Source organism: Amblyomma americanum, chromosome 1 (assembly GCF_052857255.1).
Source record: "Amblyomma americanum isolate KBUSLIRL-KWMA chromosome 1, ASM5285725v1, whole genome shotgun sequence".
NCBI lineage: Eukaryota > Metazoa > Arthropoda > Arachnida > Ixodida > Ixodidae > Amblyomma > Amblyomma americanum.
This window is the reverse complement of record NC_135497.1, coordinates 436,822,146-436,843,126: the sequence shown is the minus strand read 5'-3', so window position 1 is coordinate 436,843,126 and position 20,981 is coordinate 436,822,146. Positions and strand designations below refer to the sequence as shown.

At 44.4% G+C, this 20,981-nt stretch overlaps 1 protein-coding gene across 2 annotated transcripts in view; it reads left to right on the top strand.

Annotated features, from left to right (window-relative positions):
- Positions 1–20,981, top strand: part of LOC144115900 (nose resistant to fluoxetine protein 6-like) — a 134,602-nt gene that overhangs the window by 93,026 nt on the left and 20,595 nt on the right. For both annotated transcript variants that reach the window (XM_077650532.1, XM_077650533.1), the window contains exons 8-13: positions 5,433–5,526; positions 5,723–5,809; positions 7,055–7,220; positions 7,727–7,809; positions 14,778–14,900; positions 20,095–20,215. In XM_077650532.1, the coding sequence (XP_077506658.1) occupies positions 5,433–5,526; positions 5,723–5,809; positions 7,055–7,220; positions 7,727–7,809; positions 14,778–14,900; positions 20,095–20,215 (674 nt within the window). The remainder of the gene's footprint in view (positions 1–5,432; positions 5,527–5,722; positions 5,810–7,054; positions 7,221–7,726; positions 7,810–14,777; positions 14,901–20,094; positions 20,216–20,981) is intronic.

Sequence of the window (20,981 nt, the reverse complement as noted above, 5' to 3'; positions counted from 1 at the left end):
GGAAAACAGGCAAGAATTTTATCCCCCTTCCCGGTATCAGAGTGACTGACTGATGCCTTGGGCCCCAGATATAAGCTATCGGAAATGGCCAGTGGCGACTTATTACTAGAAATCCGTGACCATATCCAAAACACCAAAATCTCACACATTCTATCTGTTGGAGACATCCCAGTCTCCATAACGGCACACAAATCCCTAAATACCGTCCGTGGTGTCATCTTGGAAAAAGATTTCATTCACCTAACCGCAAAATGCTAGAAGGTCTCAGCGACCAAACTGTCACAGATGTGTATCGAATTAAAATTCACAAACACAACAAAGAAATAGATAATAAACGCCTGGTTCTCACATTCAGCAAATACACATTACCCGAAACCATCCAAGTCGGTTACCTTAAAGTAAACGTCAGGCACTAGATTCCGGACATACGCAGATGCTTAAATTATCAGATTTGAGCACGGCTCACAGAGTTACCGCGGCCGCAAAACCTGTTGAAATGCGTCTCCGAAGACCACCATTCAGAGGATAGTCACGCAGCACTGCGCTGCGCAAACTGCGAAGGAGACCACGCTGCGTACTCCAGGGCGTGTCCGTCCGGGAAAAAGGAGAAAGAAATCATCACCATTAAGACATCAGAAAACATTTCATTTAAATAAGCCAGGAGGCGTTTCGCGCTTAGCAACACATTCTCCTTCAAAGCAAAACCAAACTTCGCTGATGTGGTGCGCAGGAGCGTAGCAATACACAGCTGTCCGGCACCTGCCGAGGCCACTTCCTCCGAGCCTATAGCAGAACTATCCACACCCCAGGCAGGGTCAGCGAAAGCTGCCCTGCCACTGCCAATGCAGGGAGCGCCGGTCCATGGGTCGGCATCCCGCAGGACTTCCCCCCGTCAGGGTAGGCCTGAAGCTAACACAACCGCAGCTGCGCGGTCCTCCAGCACCTCTGGCGAGGTGATGGATATAACTCCCAGTCCGCCCGCTTTGCCGCAGCGGGACAGCTCTCTTGAGCAAAAAAAAAAAACGGGTCCAGAGCATAAGTAAACGCCTTAGCGTTCTCACCCGAAAAAATAAACATGGCCTTTTTAATTGAGTGGAATTGTAGAGGCCTGTTGAGGAATTACAGTGCCATAACAGATATTTAAGGGGCGATGTTGCCCGTAGCCTTAAGTCTTCAGGAGACCAATCTTGGTCCACAACATGTGCATATCCTGAAACATTATAAATCTTTTAGACGCGGTCGCGAGGAGGCAAATCGACTCTCGGGAGACGTCGCGATTTTCGTTCAAAAAGGCGTCCGTGCTCAAGAAAGAAAACTAAAAACAAAACTTGAGGCGGGTGCAGTCAGCATCGTCATATAATAAACACTAACTATGTGTTCTTTGTACATTACTCCACATTTTACATTCACACTCCACGATCTACAAGAACTGATATAGGAACTTCCAGAACCATATCAGGTAGTATGGGATTTAAACGCTAAATCCCCTTTTTGGGGAAGCGAGCGCTGCGACTCTAGGGGCAAACAATTGAATATTTTTTCTCACAAATAATATATGTCTTTTAAACACGGAAAAGACAAGATACTGCTCTCCAGCCTAGGGCAATATGAGTTGTTTATATTTGCCGTTTAGTTCACCATTTGTTTTTAATGATTTTAAATGGGATGTCATTGACAACCCATATGGCAGCGATCACCTTCCTGTATTAATAAATTTGACATCCCCACCAGAAATCATCCCAACTAAACCGTGACGTTGGAAGCTGAATTTAGCAGACGGGGAAATTTTTAAAGCACAAGCCAATTTAGAAAATGAATTTTCATAAAACCTCAGCATCGGTAAAATAAACGAAATGCTCACGACTTGCATAATTACTGCCGCAGACTTAGCTATTCCTCAGTCTTCAGGAGTGGTGCGGCAAAAACACAGTGTTGCGGACAAAAGAATGCAAGGAAGGAAGAAATACAAAATAGAGCGTGGGGTAATTTTCACAGGTACCCAACACAAGAAAACCTCGTACATTTTAAAAAGGCAAGAGCCAGAGCTCGGTACGTCCGCCGCAGTGCCGAGAAAGCTTCTCGGCAGAGTTATGTTTCATCTATAAACAGTCAAATTACATAAAAAAATGTGGGAGCAGATTCTAAAGTTGAATATCAGCTTCTCACCGTTCACAATTCCTCTTATAACAACACGTGGCACAGAAACAAGCATTATGGAACAGGCAGAGATCCTAGGGGAACACTGCGCTGCAGTTTCCAGTTCATCTCACTATACGCCGCCATTTCTGAAACACAAAAATATAGCCGAAAAAAAATTTCCGATCAGTGGAGGGGGAAAGCAACAATACAACAATTTATATACTCTCCAAGAAATAAATAGGGTACTGTCTGCCGGAATAAAAACCGCACCAGGACCCGATCAGATACACTACGAAATGCTTGCCCATGTTTCTCAGCCTGTCATAGGAGCACTCTTGAATTTCTTTAACAAAATATTCATAGAAGGAAAAATGCGTAAGGCGTGGAAAACAGCAGTGATAGTGCCTCTCCTGAAACCTGAAAAAACCCCAACTTGCCCTTGCAGCTATAGGGCAATAGCACTTACAAGCTGTCTGGCCCATTCATTTGAAAGTGTCCTGAATATAAGGCTAACATTTGTCCTTGAATGCCGCGAACTTCTTGATGTCCATCAATGCGATTTTAAAAAGTGGTGCTCAACAACAGACCATTTATTTCGCCTAGAAAACACAATAGGAGAAGCTTTTATATACAAACAACAATGTGTTGCCGTTTTCTTCGACATAGAGAAAGCGTGATACAATCTGGAGGTTTGGGATCATCCGCGACCTAGCGAACCTAGGTATCCGGGGCAGGATGTTGAACTGCCTGATAACTTCTGTTCCGTCCGCTGATTTCAAGTACGCCTAGGATCAACCCTGTCCAGGTGCTTCGTTCAAGTGAACGGGGTCCCTAAGGTTTGTATTTTAAGGACGACATTGTTAATTGTAAAGATGAATTCCATTAACAAAATAATGCCGAAGTCCGTGATGTATTCAATCTCTGTCGACGATCTTCAAATAGCTTGCACATGCTACAATGTAGCAATGTGCGAGAGACAAACACAGTTAAAACTAAACAAACTAGAGACATGGGCAGACAAAAATGAATTCCTGTTCTCTCCGCAGAAAACAGTGGGCGTCCTGTTCTCACTAAAACGAGGTCTACAATCCGACCCAAGTTTAAACCTAAACAAAATCGAACTACCTATAAAAATTGAAGTAAAATTTCTGGTCATTACTCTCCAAAAAAACCTGACATACTTACCTCACATTATTACTCTAAAAAAGAAAGCCTCTGGATCAATGAACATACTTAAAGTACTTTCCCGAAAACGCTGGGGTTCTGACAGGACATGCCTTCTACAAATTTAACGCTCTGTTGTTCGCTCGACCTTAGATTACGGACGTATGGTTTATGGGTCAACGAGACCATCGTATCTGAAACGCCTGCATCCAGTGCATAATTTAGGTTTGCGTCTTTGCTTTGATGCATACAGGACCCCACCGGTGAATAGTCTATGTTGAAACTAACGAACCACCACCTACAGACAGGAGAAGAATACTGACATGCTCATGCATTCTAAAAATTCGTTCACTGCAGAAGCATCTATGCTCCCCAATCACTACAAAGTGCCCATCTAGAGTACTCTTTATTAACAAATCCCATGCTACTAGGCCACTGATTTTGCGGTTTGAAGAAATTTGCGAGGTTATTGGCGTACTAAACACATTACCTGGTGTTACGAAAAGGGGCGATCCACTACCTCTATGGTACAATATCTCTGAAATACGCGATTTCACTCTTACACACTTCCGGCAGAAACAAACTCCACATCAACATATAATACAAGATTTTCTTGCACTCGAAGAAAGGTACAGTGCTTTCACAGCTTTTTATACAGATGGTTCAAAAACAGACGCTTGCGTTGGAAGCGCAGTGGTACAAGGGAATTGGAATGAAATAGTAAGGCTTCCCCAGTGTGCCTCCATTTTCACTGCCGAATGCTACGCCATCTCTGTAGCCATACAAAAAAAAGTCAACGAGAACCTCGCAAACAGTATTATAAACACAGACTCTCTAAGTGTACTTACAGCCCTTCACTCTAGACATGCAATAAATCCGCTCCTGGGTGACATTATACACAACATAACAACAGCCACTGCTGAAGGACAAAACATAAAACTCGGCTGGGGGCCTAGCCAAATCGGCATGAAAGGCAACGAAAGAGCAGACTTCTGGGCTGTTGAAGCTCATGACAAGCATATCAAGAAAGTAAATGTACCGTTCAAAGATTGCATTAACTGAATTCATCGTAATATAAGACAGAAATGGCAGCCTGGGTGGAGCAAAGAAGTAAATAACAAACTACATAATGTAAAACCAAATATAGGTGAATGGGAATCCTGCACTTACCTGGAAAGTTTTAAGGAAGTGGTTATCTGCCGTCTTCGTATAGGACGCACGTACCTCACACATAATTTTCTGCTGACAAAACACGACAAACCTGTTTGCGAAGAATGCGGAGATGAAGTTACAGTTAACCAAATTTTGTTCTCTGGTGCGAAACTAGAAGATGTAAGGAAAAAGTACTTAACTCAATTTTGTAACGAATATATTCCTTTTCATTCTGCGCTGATTTTAGGAGATAATGCAATTATTGATATGTCGTGCGTTTTTAGTTATCTTAGAGAAACGAGATTTCTCCATAAACTCAAAATTTTTTAACCACTGCTCTGTTGTATTTTAATACACCTCAGCCACTTTCTCGACCCTGAGAAGAATGCTGAGGCCATTATTAGATCAGTTGGGAGCCTCGAGATCCTTGCCAGGGAAAGGATGGCCACCAAGGTTACCTGACGCCCTTTAAAACTTTTAATAGTACCAATTTCTAAAATTTTTCCTTTGTCGTTATGGGGTAGTTCTAACTTTGCGAGCACTCTAAACCACTGAAGATCTTTAACATTTTTAAGAATCTTCTCAGGAAATTTCTCCATACCTCGAGCTTGGCGCATGATGGCTTAAGTTGCCTATGTGCCATAAAACCCAACACACAACCCAACACACAGAAAAGATAAACAACCTTCATAATGCTTTCAACCTGACTATAAATAATAAGCAATTCCATCGAGTATTAGCACCAGCAGTTTTAAGTGCAGCGTTTTTATGTTTATTTGTTCAAGTATATATCCTTGCTTGTGCAGTGAAAGTGCGATGTAGTTTTCTTTACCCCGTTAGTGAGGGTATCTTGTAATTAGAGTCGGTGCAAATTGTAAGTACTCTCTTCCAGAATTAGCATTGTGTAGTTAACAGCTAATGTGTCATTGCACACGCAAAGAGATTTATTTTATTAAGTTCACGGTGCACTTTTTCAGCAAGGCTCCTCAATGCATTGCACTACTTCGAGCGATGGGAGACGATGATCGTAACGGCAGGCTACCAGGGGGTGGACAGCTTTTTCTTCTTCAGGTAAGCCTTACTCATGCATCCGCTGAATGTCTGAAAAGGTCTTTACAACTGGAAGTCGAAAGTCCTCTTTTCCTACCCTTATTTTTTATTTTTGAAAACATGAGTTTCATGCAGTCGACATAAATTAATGCCAACTGTTTTTCATTTATTCAAGAAATTGCGCTGCTACTTATTGTCTTTTTTTCTATTTCTGCAGCGGGTTCCTCCTCTATGTGGCGCTTAGAAAGAAAAAGACCGACCATATAATTGTGGGCGTGGTTGCCATCCTCAGACGATTCATTAGGTAAGCGCAACAGCAAAACAAAGAAACACACTTGCGCGTGCAATAGTTTACATGCTTACAGGCGTAATATCCGTGTGTAGTGCGTAGAAACTGCCCTGTTTAACTTGAGAGGATTTCCGGAATCCACTTCTTGCGCAGTCACAGTGAAAGGCGCAGTGCACAACAACAATTGTTGCAAGATTAGAAGAACCGATTAGGTTCGAAATTTACATCTCTGCAGGCTGAGGGGAAGTAGCGAAATTTACTTGCTCGAGTCTTGGTGCCTGACATTACATTAATTATGCTACACCGAGGCGAAGATGAGTACGGAGGTCAAGTCAACACTAGTATAACATACGCCTAACTTCACGAAGCGACATTCAGCCGGCGATTTCCGTAGTCAACTCAAAACATATTTATAGCTTCAAAGATTCATCTAGCTTGTTTGTAGATAGCAATTATAACAACGAGTGCTAGACGATGCGGCGATGACTGAGTGTTTTAAGGCACCTGCAACGCAGCTGCTACGTTTAAGCGGGCGCTCGTTGGAATCCTCCTTGGGGCTATAGTATGAAATGCTTCTTTCTCCTTGGTACCATTTGAGAGAGAGTTCCAAATGCTTCGCAAAAAGATCAACCTCAAGTTTTGCTTCAGCATCGAAAGGAATTAACCTGATTTTGCCTAGAATAGGGGCTAAATGCTTAAAATCAATTGGTGGGTGCGAAACATAAAGTACTGTCCCCGCACGTATTACTTCATGTCTATTTTTTTGTCTGTAGCAAGAACTTCCCGGGCGTTCAGTTAACCGTCGTTTTGATAAGAAGTAGCCTCGTTGTATTTAGAGGTCTGTAATTCACCTATCTACATAACCTATGTTTGCGCTCACTGTCTGCTTAAAATGCTATAAACATTGAAGGAAATATTAACACAGTAGGGCGGAACGGTTCTTTAAGTTTCGCGAATATTCATGAGAAAGCCCTCGTAGTCAAATAAAGCTTAGCGGCTTACAAGCTGAAGAGTACAAGCGCATCCCCTGGCTACAACACGAAACAATAGCTTTAAAAAATAAAACATTCATTCCTTGCGACAACACTTAGGTGGCTATCGTGTGAATGTGGTCAATTTCGACAAAACTCAGCATACTTGAGTTAAGAATGTGCAAAATACTATTTGAGTGTCGGTCGATGCGTGATTAATTCATGATTATCTGTGTTTCTTGACTGCTTCAACTTTAAATGCACACATACATTTCGTTCCTACTTACAGGTGCACTGTCCCGCTGTTCTTCATGATCATGTGCATGTACCTGCTGCCACTAATTGCATCTGGCCCAAACACCCAAGAATTCTATAAGAAATTCTACAATGAAGTTCGAAAGCACTGGTGGGACCTGCTTCTTCAGTTGCGGAACTGGAGAGGTGACACAGAAGTGGTAAGCGGGAAAATAATGCTATTGTATTGAAACGACTGTAACACCAGGAAGCCGTAATTTCAACTTGGCGAGTCTGTTCAGCAACGGTCACAAGAGAGACTTTTGAAATGAACATAGAGCATGATTTTGCAGTGATGTGCCGTTAACAATTAGCCCCTGAATCTGCAAAGCAAAACAGACAAATCTTATTCGGTCCGCATGGTTACCTTCATTCAGCCGACAATGGATTGCCAAATATATCCGTTTGACTAAAGGGAGGCCATAGATGGTTGGCCCTGCATGCATGGCCACCATGTCAATGAAACTATTTAAACATGGTACGACGTAGGCATCAGAGCAGGACATCGACTTGTTGCAGCCATGACCTAAACATCTCGGAGAATTAAGACAGCCTCATTATTTCCAGGAAACTATTGTACATCAGGCAGTGCATGGTAGACGACGCTTTTGGTTATCGCAAGGGTTGTATTGATGCTAACGTCGCCTGTTCTGCTTACATTTTACAGTCCACCATGCTGCACTTGTGGTACCTTTCAGCAGACTACCAGTTATTCTTCGTTGCTGTTATTGTGATTCAGACGTGCAAGGCGTAAGTATGGCGCAAATTTCACATTATAACTATGGGTTTTTTGTGAATTGAAAAAAAAAATCTGACAGAAATGAAATTATAGTTACCCGTGCAGATATTGTGCAAGCTATGTGAAGTTGGAGTTTTCTCTTTGTAGGGTTAAGGGTATTAGATATGTCGATGCCATATGCTCTCCACCGGGCATCGTGAGACATAGGTTAGATATTTAACATTATGATGTAAAAAGCAGTGCCTACTGAGTTTTATTGGAATACGATCCTGGATCAGCCTTTCCTTAATTTTCGGACTGTCTACTTCATGTGAACAATAGTTTCTGAGTCCGAACTAAACTTCGAAACGGCCAAGTGTTCGTTCCTTTTAGGTACCTGCTTGTATTGATAGATGCTGCCGTCAGCTTTTCCTGTCAGCCAGAAAAAAAATATGCACACTTCATCTCACACTTCATCCCACCGCCTCTACATTCTCAACGCCAAGGCTGGCGACGGTAGCCAGACAGAAATGCAAGCTCTTCTCAAAACCGCGCCGAAACGGTGGCAGCCAAAGGTAATGAAGTTTTCCCTGCTCATTCCACGTTGGAGCATACATAAGAAGTGTTAACATCTTCGCACGGCAAAAATAATTTTCGGCCCTCGTTTTACTTTGTAATTGGTAGTAAACTACAGGAAATAAATTCTCGTAAAGGGTACGAAAGACGATGCAGGAGACGGGTGCTGATTGCCGCATGAGGATTCCTGGAACCTGCTGTCTATACTGAATAAATGCTCTCTTGTTGCCCAATGCCATCATGACCGATGATATTTTCTATAAATCGAATGCTCTTTCGTAATCTATGAATGCTATGTATAAAGCCTGGTTATGCTCTCCATTTTACTTTTCAACCTAATTGATGGCACAAAAATGGTTTTAGTAGACTACCAAATCCGAAAACCAACATGCTTAAAGTTACTTTGATTGTGCAACGATTACACCAGTAGTTACCTTGTAAACAACGAACAGTAATCAAATTGGTCTATACATTTTTTGACTGTGAGGCCTTCTTTTGTTATGGAATAATTTTAATTTGGCATTGTCCTATGCCTCAAATAGCTTGAGCCACTGCACATAGAAGTCGGCACATTTTTACACACAACGTCCCGCCATCTCTTTCTCTTAAACCCATAGAAGTCTTTATTTTTGTGTATTTCTGGTAGCCTCGCTTTTTTATTCTCGACCACCCGAAAATAACGTTGAGCCTAAGTTCCCAGTTGCTTTTTTATTCAACGTGGTATCACCCTGAAGTGCTAAGTATGTTAGTATCTTCAATAAAACTTGAATAACGCTAATAAAAACCCCGCCTACGTGCGAAAGGTTTTACTCGCATTACGGGGCTCCTAAAATAGTGAATTGTTGTGCACATTCACAACCGATCTGCTTTTTTTTCATAATTACCTTGATGCAATGAACAGCTCTGCGCACACATAGTCAGTTTTCGCTCATACTCCTTGGTTCAAGGACTTCTCTTTCGAAGTCTAGAAAGTTCTGTTTCCAGAAAATTCAGGCCTTTTGTGAATCATTCAAATACTATCATTTGGTCCCTTTTCCAGAAAATTACGCTGACCGTTTCATACAAATGTAACTGTAGAAAGAATGCTCGTGAAATCCTCCATCACCATCCTTCCCTCTTTTTGAGGAGAGAAAATAGCAAGCCTCACTTGCTGCTTGAAAACAAACATGTCACTTTCCAGCGCTTATCGTTCTGCTCCGATTTTTCAGTTTAAGCCCCGTCTTGCAGTTGCAAATAATCGCCTGATAGACGTAGTACTCTCACTAGAGATTTTCAAAAGACCTTTTGCCTATATAACAGCGCACGATCTGACCAAACAGAGAAAAAGAAAATAAATTCTGCTCTAATTCTGACGCATAGAAGACGAAGCAAAATTATTCACTGTGTTTTGATCACGGCTTCGGTCCTACGTGACGAGAGTTGAACAAGTTTGCTGCGGCCAGTACTGCTAAGTGGGCCAACATGAAGCATGTTACATAAAATAATGTTTTAATCTACGCCGCTAAGTCTAAAAAAAGAACCAAATAAGACATAAACAGGGTGAATTAGAAAACGCCGCTTCGTTTATAATTTTTACGGCGAACATGTTTAAACCAGCTAGAACCGGTTCGCACTAGAAGAAAATGTAGCTCCGGAGCCGAACCCGAAAGGCCTCATGGGATGCTTATAGCGCTCCTACGGTCCTGTGCGCGTAAAGGAAGCAATAAAAACAGGAATCATATATAGGGTGTCTGACTTGCGGAAAGGTTTATTATCGCCACACGGGAAGGTGCATTAACATCAGGCTGAAAGAGCACAAGAACTCGCTCGACATCGCAAAATCCCCTTCCTCTAACCTAGTGCAGCATTGCCGCGCTTGCAAAGATGAAAATGACGACCCTTGCCTGCCTGATCTGCATAATACAGATATCCGATACTGCAGTAGCAATCAGGTAGGCAGGGAAATCTTTGAAGCTTATGCATTTCCGAGAACACTGACACGTGTGTTGCGAAACCATCCGTGGAATTACAGAGAAATGAGATAGCCTTCCTAGATATGTCTTCCATCAGCTGTGTAATCCTCGACGTGTCTATGTTTTTTGTTGTTCTTTTGGTTTAGTGCTGTTTTAACTTTTTATATTTCACGTGGTTTTCCAATAAAATTCAGTTGCTAGACAGCGGCGTGTCGTCTTCTCTTTCCTAGGTCCGTTGTCTGTTTTGCGCTGGTCCACAATATGAATCAATCCCAACATGCCCAACACAACATACTGTTAAAGCAAGAAAAGTTTTCAGCAATTCGCCCTTACATAAATATACGTTTTTCCTAAAGAGCAATATCAATAAATATGTTTCACCACTACCTCTTATGTATTTTAGCAAATAAGATGATAAAAGGTTTGGTTTTGTGTGGTTTAACGTCCCAAAGCGACTCCGGCTATGAAGGGCACCACAGTGGAGGGCTCCGGATAATTTCGACCACGTGGAGTTCTTTAATGTGCACAGAAATCGCACAGTACGTGGGCCTCTAGCATTTCGCCCCATTTGAAATGCAACTGCCGGGATCGAACCCGCGTTTTTCGGGTCAGTGTAAGCAGTAGAAAGGCCCATATGACTTAGCCAACGCGGGGGCAGAGTCATGAAACCATTTAACGACCGTATTATAAAGGAAAGAAAGAAATTGTTATTGCTGCATTAAGGCAGGTAAGGTACCGCATTATAAAGCACAGTTTAGGAATTTTTAAGTGTCTCTGAAATTTAGAGAATCGGTATGTCGCGAATTCGCAACAGCCCACCTGGCACATTTTGCCCAACTAGCGCAAGTTATGAGGAAGACCAAATCAAAAGGCTGAGTACGTATTGGAAACCATACAAGCAGTTGTTCGCGCCCAGACAGTGGTGCGGATTACATTATCTGTAATGAATGCATCTGTCTTTCAGTTTCAGTTCAGCCAGTTTTTCTCTATTCGCAGTGTGGCGTTTTCACAGCTGCCTGTTCTCGTCCACTATTACCACTATTATTCTTTACCACTATTATGAGAGGAAACTCTTAACGCCTCCATGGCCTCTGCAGCTGACCACCCCATTACTGCTACTGCTGAAGATTTTAAACGACTCATGCCTATCCAAAACGCACATGCAGTCCTGATAGTTGTCATCGCTGTCAATCGTGCAGCAACACAGGATTGAAGAGAGACGATAAGAGACCTCGTAGCACACAATCGAAAAAAAGGATGCAGGGAGAAGTGTTAAACGTTCTCCAGGGTCAAAAACGAGAAAATGCTGATTTCTGTGACAATATCTGACGGGGCCCAATCAGCCCGTGCTTCAAGAGGGTGGATATGCTCCACTCCGCCAAAGAAATTGCATCAAAACTCCCTATCAGCTGATCTGAAGGAGCGACGTCTCTAAACAGCACCCCTGAGCACGCACCTGCTCCCCACGCGCCGCCGCCGCACATCAGCGCTCCGAGAGCCGCCTAGTGTGGTTTACTGCTCAGCACTCGTCCTCGCTTCACCTCCTCACCTGCCCCTCACTTGCAGACGCGACATCGATGGGCCTACGACTATGCGAAACCGAGGAAATAGCGGCTGCCACTCCGGTTGCCACATCGTTGCGCTGCTTTCCTATCGACTATAGAGACGGGCTAGTTGGTGACTATTAGTAGAATGCATCTTGAAACCGCGGAAAAATGACTGCTGGTTTCTTCCTCGTCCCTTGTCTTTTTTGCGCGGTTTCAAGATGCATTTCCTACCGAACCCGGCTATCGGGCTATCGCTACGTCTGATCTCCGCAGCACATTTGCTCGGTGTTGCTGTATGCTCTGAGATTAAAACTGCTACTTTAGCGCAAATATTATTTCTTTCTTTCATTATGCTTCAAAACCGCGTTTCTTCATCTCTGTTCCCAATAGTGAGTGCAGATGCCGCGAGCGAGCCTCGAGCAAATGACGAGACGCGGACCAACACGTTTAAGTTTTTTTGGTGTGTCTGATTGGTTTAGGCGGTCCATAGAATAAGCAGGTTTGCAAGGAACTAAAGAAATGGTGCTTAACTCTGGGTGTACGAAATTCAAGAAGGTGGGTATTTTAAATTTGTTGGAGCAAAAGAGAGAGTATGCGTCAAATACCAGTTTCTGCTCTGCATTTTCACATGTAATCATATAAAAGTTCGAAATCACTAACACGTGCGTTGTGTTTGCCAGATTAGTCACAATCGAAAGCCATAATCTTTTATTTAATTCACGTGAATTGTTTTTGCACGACCTATTTTCACTTTCGATTTGAAGCAGCATTCAGCAAGGCCTGATATTCACGATTTGAAACAACAAACTTGGCGTTCCTCTGCAAGTAAACGGACGATGTTACAGTTAGCGGTCCCAGGGACCTATTCACAACTCGTTGAATTCCTCGCACTTGCCAAATTCTCGGTATATAGAAGGGACAGATGCAAGAACAGGGTGCCACGATCAGCGCGCACTCTATTCCACGGTCCCAGTCGCGCACGGTGACTTAGTAGGCGTAGTCCAGTACTGCCAAGAAAGGGGTCTTTGCTTATAGTACGTGAAGGGGCACCACCTTATGGGTCAGGAATCTGCACTGCGCACCGCCCTAAGGCCATGACTGAAGCAAAAAGCGGGACAGAGCGCGCCAGGTTCATGCACATGCGTGCCTCTTCTGAAATGACCAGACGCCTTTCATGTGTCTAGTTCGCACCGCGCTCGCTGTCGCGCAGTGAGCCGTATTCCTAACAAGTCTTGAACCCTCCAGACATGCCGACATCTAAGACAACAAATGAACTTATATCGGTCACACGGGAGCTTGGAGAATCTATTCCGGCTTGTGGCTAGGATCTTGTGCCTTTTTCTCGCAGCACACCTCGGTTACATGGTCATTTACTGGTAATGCGAACAGTAAAATGAGCACAACGAAGCGATCCTCTTATCTAAAAATGACTGGACAGCGGCCCTCATGAGGATTATAGGCGCTTAGAAACTGCCTGCATGAGGCACCTACATAAACCTCGGATCCACGCACTTGATGCTGCCCAGCGCATGCAAGTTTCTTTACACAAGAGCGGGAACGAACGGTAGAGATCACCGTAATCGGTCATGCACAAAGGGCAAAAGAGTAATATCAGCACCCAAATACCCCGACGTGGTGCTACTCTCCAGCAGTCGCAACAGCCAGCTCTGCGACCCTGCAGGGACTGTGCCCTCCTCAAACTACAATCCACAGTTCAAGAACGGCCGCGATGTACCGTGGAACATCACAGCCACAAGGAAATTCTTGATAGCATGTCATGCCAGAACAGCTTGATGACAAAGTTCTGAGCCATCCACGCGCAATTTTGCCCCTGCCAACCATGATATCAAAAGCCAGAAGGGGCGTCCAAGCTGGTGAAAATGATAAATGCTTTCGAACAAAAATGTGTAAAGGATGCTGAAGGTACGTTGAATGCTATTGAATGGCGTCGAAAAATCAATCCAGCAGAAAAGTTGCCTCTAGCTTCCCCGATGAGACTGATCTCCAGTGTGATAAGCGATTGAAGTTTTTTACTCAGAACTTATTTTCTGTTTCTTTTTTACGCGATAGCTTAAAATCCCCATATACCCGCGCCCACCGCCGGTGTCATTCTTTAGGACCCGCAACTTGGAAAGTGGCGCCTTTGCAGGTGGCTTTTGTCACAACAGCCAGCTGCGATATGCCACCAGTCACAGTTGGCAGGTGGCTAAGTGGAGAGAGAGGAATGCCCTTCTACACTTGCATGCTATGTGTGGTCGGGAATGGCAGCTCACAACGAGTTTCTTATGGTATCGTATTGCCACAGTTAATGATAATTAGGTGTCCTCCAAATTTTGATTATGAAATTGCAAATATTACTTGATACTGCTTACCTATCACCACAAACACATGAAAATATGGAGATCTAAAGTGGTACCTCAATCTATATATGGCAGCCCCTCTGTGCTTATGCGTAAGAAGCTGAGCATTGCTTTTTGAGGAGTTAGGGGATATAATGTTACCGTGATACATGTCTGGACTGCGCGGCACCGTGCCGCCAGTGTTCGGCTCCGTTGTGTTAGGAGGGAGTATATCTGGTGCCCAGCGCATGCCTTGTGCGACCTCCCTTAAGTGCGGGGGAAAAAAGGTTGTCGATATCGAGTAGGTTGCGATAGTGTCGAGGCATTTGGCAGGTCTGTCTTGGGAGGCGCTTACGGTTACAGCGTGGTTGTGCCACAACATCTCTGGGAGAGATAGAGAGAGATGTCTGTTAGAAAAAAAAAACTTAGGCCAGTAAACTTCGTGTTATGGGAGTGGTAGTCAGGTTGCAAAACAGTGCTTCTCTAGATAAAACTGCACTAGAAGGGTCTATGAGTATTTTGTAGCGGTCTCTTGTTTGCTAGAGCTGTCAGCTTCGTCGCGGTGATTTTTTCTGTCTCATCGCAGGAGGACACGGCTGGCTGCTACCATCTTCTCCGTGCTGTCGCTGATGTCTTGTGCAATCGCCGCATGGCAGATATACGGGACTAACATGACGCCGTTCATGGTTCTGGTACAAGGCTCATACAAGTGAGGTCCAAATGACTAGTTATTTCTAATGGACTACCCTCATCACACAGAGGCAGGAAAAACAGTTTGCTTTATACGGGTTTTACAACAATGAATCCCCCATAACCGATATCAGTGATTCACTTGCTGTAGCACTGCTATCAACTAGAATTCTCAGCAGCTCTAGATACGAAAACCAAGCGTATGCCCGGTTCTTCTCGCTACCATTTGAAGAACACCTTGAGAGACTGAAGCAGTGAGGGAATCATTCCTCGGAAACAGATAATTCCACCGAAAAATTTGGATATTTTTCATGATTTTGTGCAGCGAGCTTAACATTAGAATAGTAAAATTCATACGCTACTCTAGCTCCGCACTGCCGCAGCGAGTAGAGCGGGGCGCACTAGATGCAAAAAACGCAAAGAAATAAAGCCTAAGTGGACAACGAGGTTTCTCCACCCAGTGAAGAGAACGCGGCCGCGGCGCATCTCAAGCGGACGCGCCTCATTTCGGGTCCGGAAATTTTCGTCCGGATTGTCGAAAAATTCCATACGACCGCGGAAATTTTGCTTCTACTAGACGGATAACATCCCCCAGCGCCCGAAGATACCACGTTCGACTGAGTGGGCAGATTTTTGGGCCTTTTAGTTCCAGCTAGGCATAAAGCCTTGTAGCCGGTCTCCAGCTTTCTCCGCGAACGCCATAGCGGCCTCTGGTCGCCGCTGGTACAATCGAGAGACAATGGCATGTTCAGTAGTCGTCGCAGGCGCCCTGTCTTCGCCTGAAACTTCCACTTCGGCGTAGGGGATAGTGGACGAAGGTCTTTTCTCGCTTGCGGTGCGTCGTAAACGCGAACAACGCCTGAACAACTCGGCTGTCAATGGACCCTCCGTGACTACCACTGCTTCTGTGCATCCGAACACTGCAAGCTCAAACCCTCAGCTCTCGCAAACAGTAGGATCGAAGAAATGGCACCCAACTGCTACGCCTCTACTCCGAAAAGAAGATTTCAAAGATCGTCATCAAGCCCAGAGTGACGATCTTCCTGAAGATGGCCCTGCAGAAAGGTGAGCTTTGTGCTTTGCTCTCCGCCTATGTAAGTGCCTCTTCGCTGGACACACTTAGCATCTGGCGCATCTGGGAATAGAATATCGTCATCGCTACCAATCATGACGTAGATCCGGCGACCGCGCTTACTCGTGAGTTTACACTCAATGCTTCCAAAGTATCCATCCCGATGGTCGGTTACAACAAAGTCTACGGTGAAGTCTGCAGGGGGATTATTAAAGTCCATGAGCAAGAAACTTCGGCCACCCTGAAATCTTAAGTGCAGTGGCGCGGAGGAGAGATAGCTTTCATCAGCAAGCTGGGGACGCCGACGATTGCCCTTCTCACCTTCGTGAGGCATAGAGTACCACGTTACGTGCACTATAACAGTGTGGAGACTATGCTGCGCAAATATAAGCGGTCTATTCCCACTTGTTTCCCATGTGAAACCATCGGTCACCGCGTGGAATTATGCACGAATCCTCAAGACAATCGCTGCGGACACTGCGGCCAAACGGTCGCCGTCCTCGAAGAAGACAACATGGCACCCCATGAGTGCACTCCTTCCTGCACCATCAACGGTGGCGGCCATCTTACGGGCTCGCAATACTGCAAAGCCCAATTCCGACGGCTGCAGCAACCAGGCAACACGACCGGTCAATGAAAACAACCTCAGAGTGCAGTGGTGCCGGGTCCTGTCACCACTCCGGTACACCCCTCCCCCGCCTTGCAATAAGATAATGCAAGGCACAGTCGAACCAACGCCACCGGCGTACCCCCGAGCCTCCTCGATCACCTAACCAGAAGGCGTCACGTGATACAGGTGCCCCCGCATTCCAGATTGGGGATTTTCCGGCTCTCGAGGACCCTCCGTTTGGCGCGCCAAAGAATATGTCGCAGACCATAGGAAGCGGCCCTACTCGGCTGCCAGAAACTATCGGCCCAGCAGGCCCTGGCTCGGTGGACCTGCGCAGTGGTCAGGACGAACGGGGTCCCGGAATGAGGGACTCCGCCTTGCCTTGCAAGAGGCGAGACCCACTAGGGGCCTCTCCCCGAGCGCCTCTCTCTATATAGTCAAAAAATGTTTTTCACCACCACCACCACCACCCTGTGAAGCCGGCTTGCCTCACTTGTTCTTTGAGTATTAATTTGCATGTTGCTACAAGGCTGCCTTCCTTCGCTGTCAGCCATATTGCCGCTTATGCTCCTGCACGAGACCATTCGCCGTCGCATACGAGAGAAATGAGACAACGTTGTTAAATGGAACAACGGCGTTTATTTCAGGCTACTTTGGTGGCGGAGTCGCCAAGCGGAGGTCGCTGGTTTTTCATACGACGATTCCTCAGGTTCATTACAGTTCCGACTTCGTTCTGCAGTGCTTCGGCTATTCTTACGCACGCAGAACGCACTCAAAGAGAGCATGAGCGAAGAATAGGAAGAACTGTGAGGACGGTTTACCAGTAGGCCGTTGAGAGGAAGTGACAAAAAAGGCTGCAGGGAGTCGAAAACCCCGCAAAATTGAAATAGTTCCTACAGTGCGAACATTGCAACATTTCTTAGTAAATATTAAAAATGCGCATTGCGGTGCGGAGTTCCCGCGATCTATGCTTGCAGTCTATATGCTCAAGACAACTGAACCGTTCTGAATAGCGATAATGGTTGCCGCTGAAGATATAGGCGCCTCATGGCCGCAAGTAACCTTGCCGAGTGCTATTGACCTGCTTTCAGGGACTGACAAAACTAGAGAAGAGAAAGGAGTGGATCGCTATGACATATAATGAAAGTAATCCAATAGCCACCGAAGCCAAGTAGCACAGGGCAATGTTCTCCTTCTGCCTTGAGTTCAATAATCTTCTATTGATTAACTGGTTTGGTTTGGTTTATGGGGGTTTAACGTCCCAAAGCGACTCAGGCTATGAGAGACGCCGTAGTGAAGGGCTCCGGAAATTTCGACAACCTGGGGTTTTTTAACGTGCACTGACATCGCACAGCACACGGGCCTCTAGAATTTCGCCTCCATCGAAATTCAACCACCGCGGCCGGGATAGAACCCGCGTCTTTCGGGCCGGCAGCCGAGTGCCATAACCAATCAGCCACCGCGGCGGCTCATCAATTAACTAATTACACGGTTAATATCATATTGACTATGGGCACAAATGATTAAAAAACATTCCTCTATGCTGCTTGGTTTTGGCGATTCTTGGCTTTCTTCATATACCACGTGTTTAGGCGAGCACAGTAAAAAATTTCCAAAAATTGCCTTTTCGAGGTAAATTATTGCTTTTGAGGCATAGTATTACCAGTGTTGGCGGACACCAGGAAACTGGTGAATCGTCTTAAGTGGTAAGCTGGTTAACTAATATTTAAAAACTAACTTTGTAACTAGTAAAGTTAGAGCGCCTAGGCGCGATTACAGATCTGTTGACGGTCGTTAGTAATAGCCGTATCAGTTTTTAGGATTTCGAAAACGCGATTACCCTTGGCGCTGTGGGTCGACAAAATTTATCTTTTTCGACTAGTTGCGTGCAATGGAAGGGTTGCTTTTCCAGCATGTTTTCGAAACAGCATGTATTTTCTCACGTTGCAGCGAAATTTTCTCAAGCCACAGCGGCGAGAGTAATCGCGTTTTTAAATTTTAAAACGATATGGCGATTACTAACGACTGGTTAGAAATCTCTAATTGCAGCTAGTCGCCTTTTTGTGATAGTTAAAAGTTAGTTATCAGAAATTAGGCAAACACCTTACTACTTAAGACAATTCACCAGCTTTCCTGTGCCCGCCAACACTGGTGATACTATGCCGCAAGAGCCATATTTCTGCCCCAGAAAGCGTATTTATGAAACTTTATGAGTCTTTCCTGAAACACGTGGTATACTTTCAGCGGCTCCAATTTCCAATGAGGGACGATGAAGGACACCCCCTACAAAAATGCTGCAGTTTGTAGCCGAAGTCGTACACTGTGGACTCTACATTCACTCATGCAATGTCGAATAAAATGTTAAGGCACTAAAGGTTTTTTTTACGCCTGAAAAATTGCTTGAAGTTAGGGAAGATGCCAGGGTGCAAGAGCATGCCGTTAGTAGTGAACTAACTGCCAAATTTTATTCAACAAAATATGAATACTTTGGGTGGCGGAAGAACCCATTAATTGGCCACGTATACGAATTTATAAAATGTATAGAAGAAAAGCGTAGAAGGGGCGGCTGAAAGTTAGGTGGGCGGATGAGATTTGGAAGTTAGCTGGAATAAGGAGACCTCGGCTGGCACAGGACCAGGTTAACTGGAGAAGTAGCGGAAAGGCATTTGCCGTGCATTGGGGTTAGTAAGGCTGCGTCTCGTGAGAAATGTGATGGCAGAAATTTAAGTTTTAATAAATGTATTGACGAGCTTCGATGCGAGTGTGAAATATATGCAGCATAATACTGTGATCTTTACGAAATTAGAACTCTTTACAAAGTCGTCAGGTAACGAGCGGGAGCAAACAGCGTATGCTGTCTTCACAATGAATATTTTGAACCTAATCTTGCTCTGAATTGAGCACTTACATTGTCTTCTTGTTCTTTTGCTGAAATTTTGTTCTCTACCTCGACAAAAACCTGCATAATCAATACATTCAGAATTTTCGTGCTATGTTTCAGGAAGCAGAATTATACAACTTAATAAATAAATAGCTAAAACAGATGTAAAGAAAACAAACAAATATATGTAGCTTCAATAGCCCTTCATATATTGCTTTTTCGTTCTTGTGAACTTGTTGATTAGACTGGTTATCTCAGGTAATGCGAAGTGACTTTTGTACTTCGCCTCATGCCGTGTATGTGAACACGGCGGTTTTCCAAGTTTGCTCACCGCCAGTTCTGACTGTGTATATTTTGCCTCTTTTCCTTTCGGAATGGAATTAAACACCCACTCGAGGTCGTCACGGTGGTATTCGTCCTTTGTTCGGTCCTTGTCTTAAAAGTTGTGCTTTTTTTCTGTTTTCGCTCCCTAAACTAATCAGAAACCGCCTTTTAAATATATTTTTCGCCAAATTATCGAGGTCCTAGGGTGTTTTCTAATGCACGGCTTTTGTTAAAATAAACCAAGTTTTAAATTTATTTTGAATAAACTGACAACCACTTTAACTTTGTAGTACCGTTCAGAACAAGAGTGTTTTATTTACTCACAGCACCGTTGTGGACACGATGAATCACTACTACATGCTTCCCTTCTACCATGGCGTCTGCTTCTTCGGTGGCTGCCTCACTTTCCTCACGGTGGAGAAGTATGGCAAGGCCAACATTTCTAAGGTGAGTCCTGCTGCCTTTGAAGGATATGGCAGCTCTCGTGCGCAGGGGTGCTGCATCGTTCCGTCGACCCTGCCAAGTCACCTCCTTTCAGTCTTGGCGAAATTGAAGAGCCTAACGGAAGGCTGCATGCTTGACGGTGGCTTCTACAACATTATGTGCCGCTGATTACGCATTGCTTGTTAACATAAGGTTGAAATGATTAAATTCATTTTATTTCTTATTTATTTGAAAATACTGCAGCCCCATTCCAGGGGCTATAGCAGGAGTGGTTACATATATCATGCGGTACAGTTGCGCGCATAAAGGGGTACATGGCAAAATGTGAAACAAACGCTGCATACAACATCATATAATGCTACGTCTCAATTTCGGACGCAAAATCAGACACAGAAAAGGCACGTATATTTCCATTTAAAGAGTTCCAACTCTCCACGGTACGCGGAAAAAAACTGTATTTGAAATCGTTAGTACGGGCAAAAAAGGGTTGGATATTAAGATCGTGATGGCTCCTGGTTAGAGATGATTTTGAAAATGTGATATGCTTACTCTCTGAGAGGCAATTAGCAGAATGCACTATTGAGTGAAGAAGTTTTAAGGACTCAGTTTTCCGGCGGGATGCGAGCGGACTTAAGTTTAAGGAAGATATCGCAGATGAGGGTGAAAAATGAAAGTCGTAGCGGCGAAAAATAAATCTTACAGCTTTTCGTTGTACAGATTCTATTTGATCAATTTCACATTGCTTATATGGATTCCAAACATTGGAAGC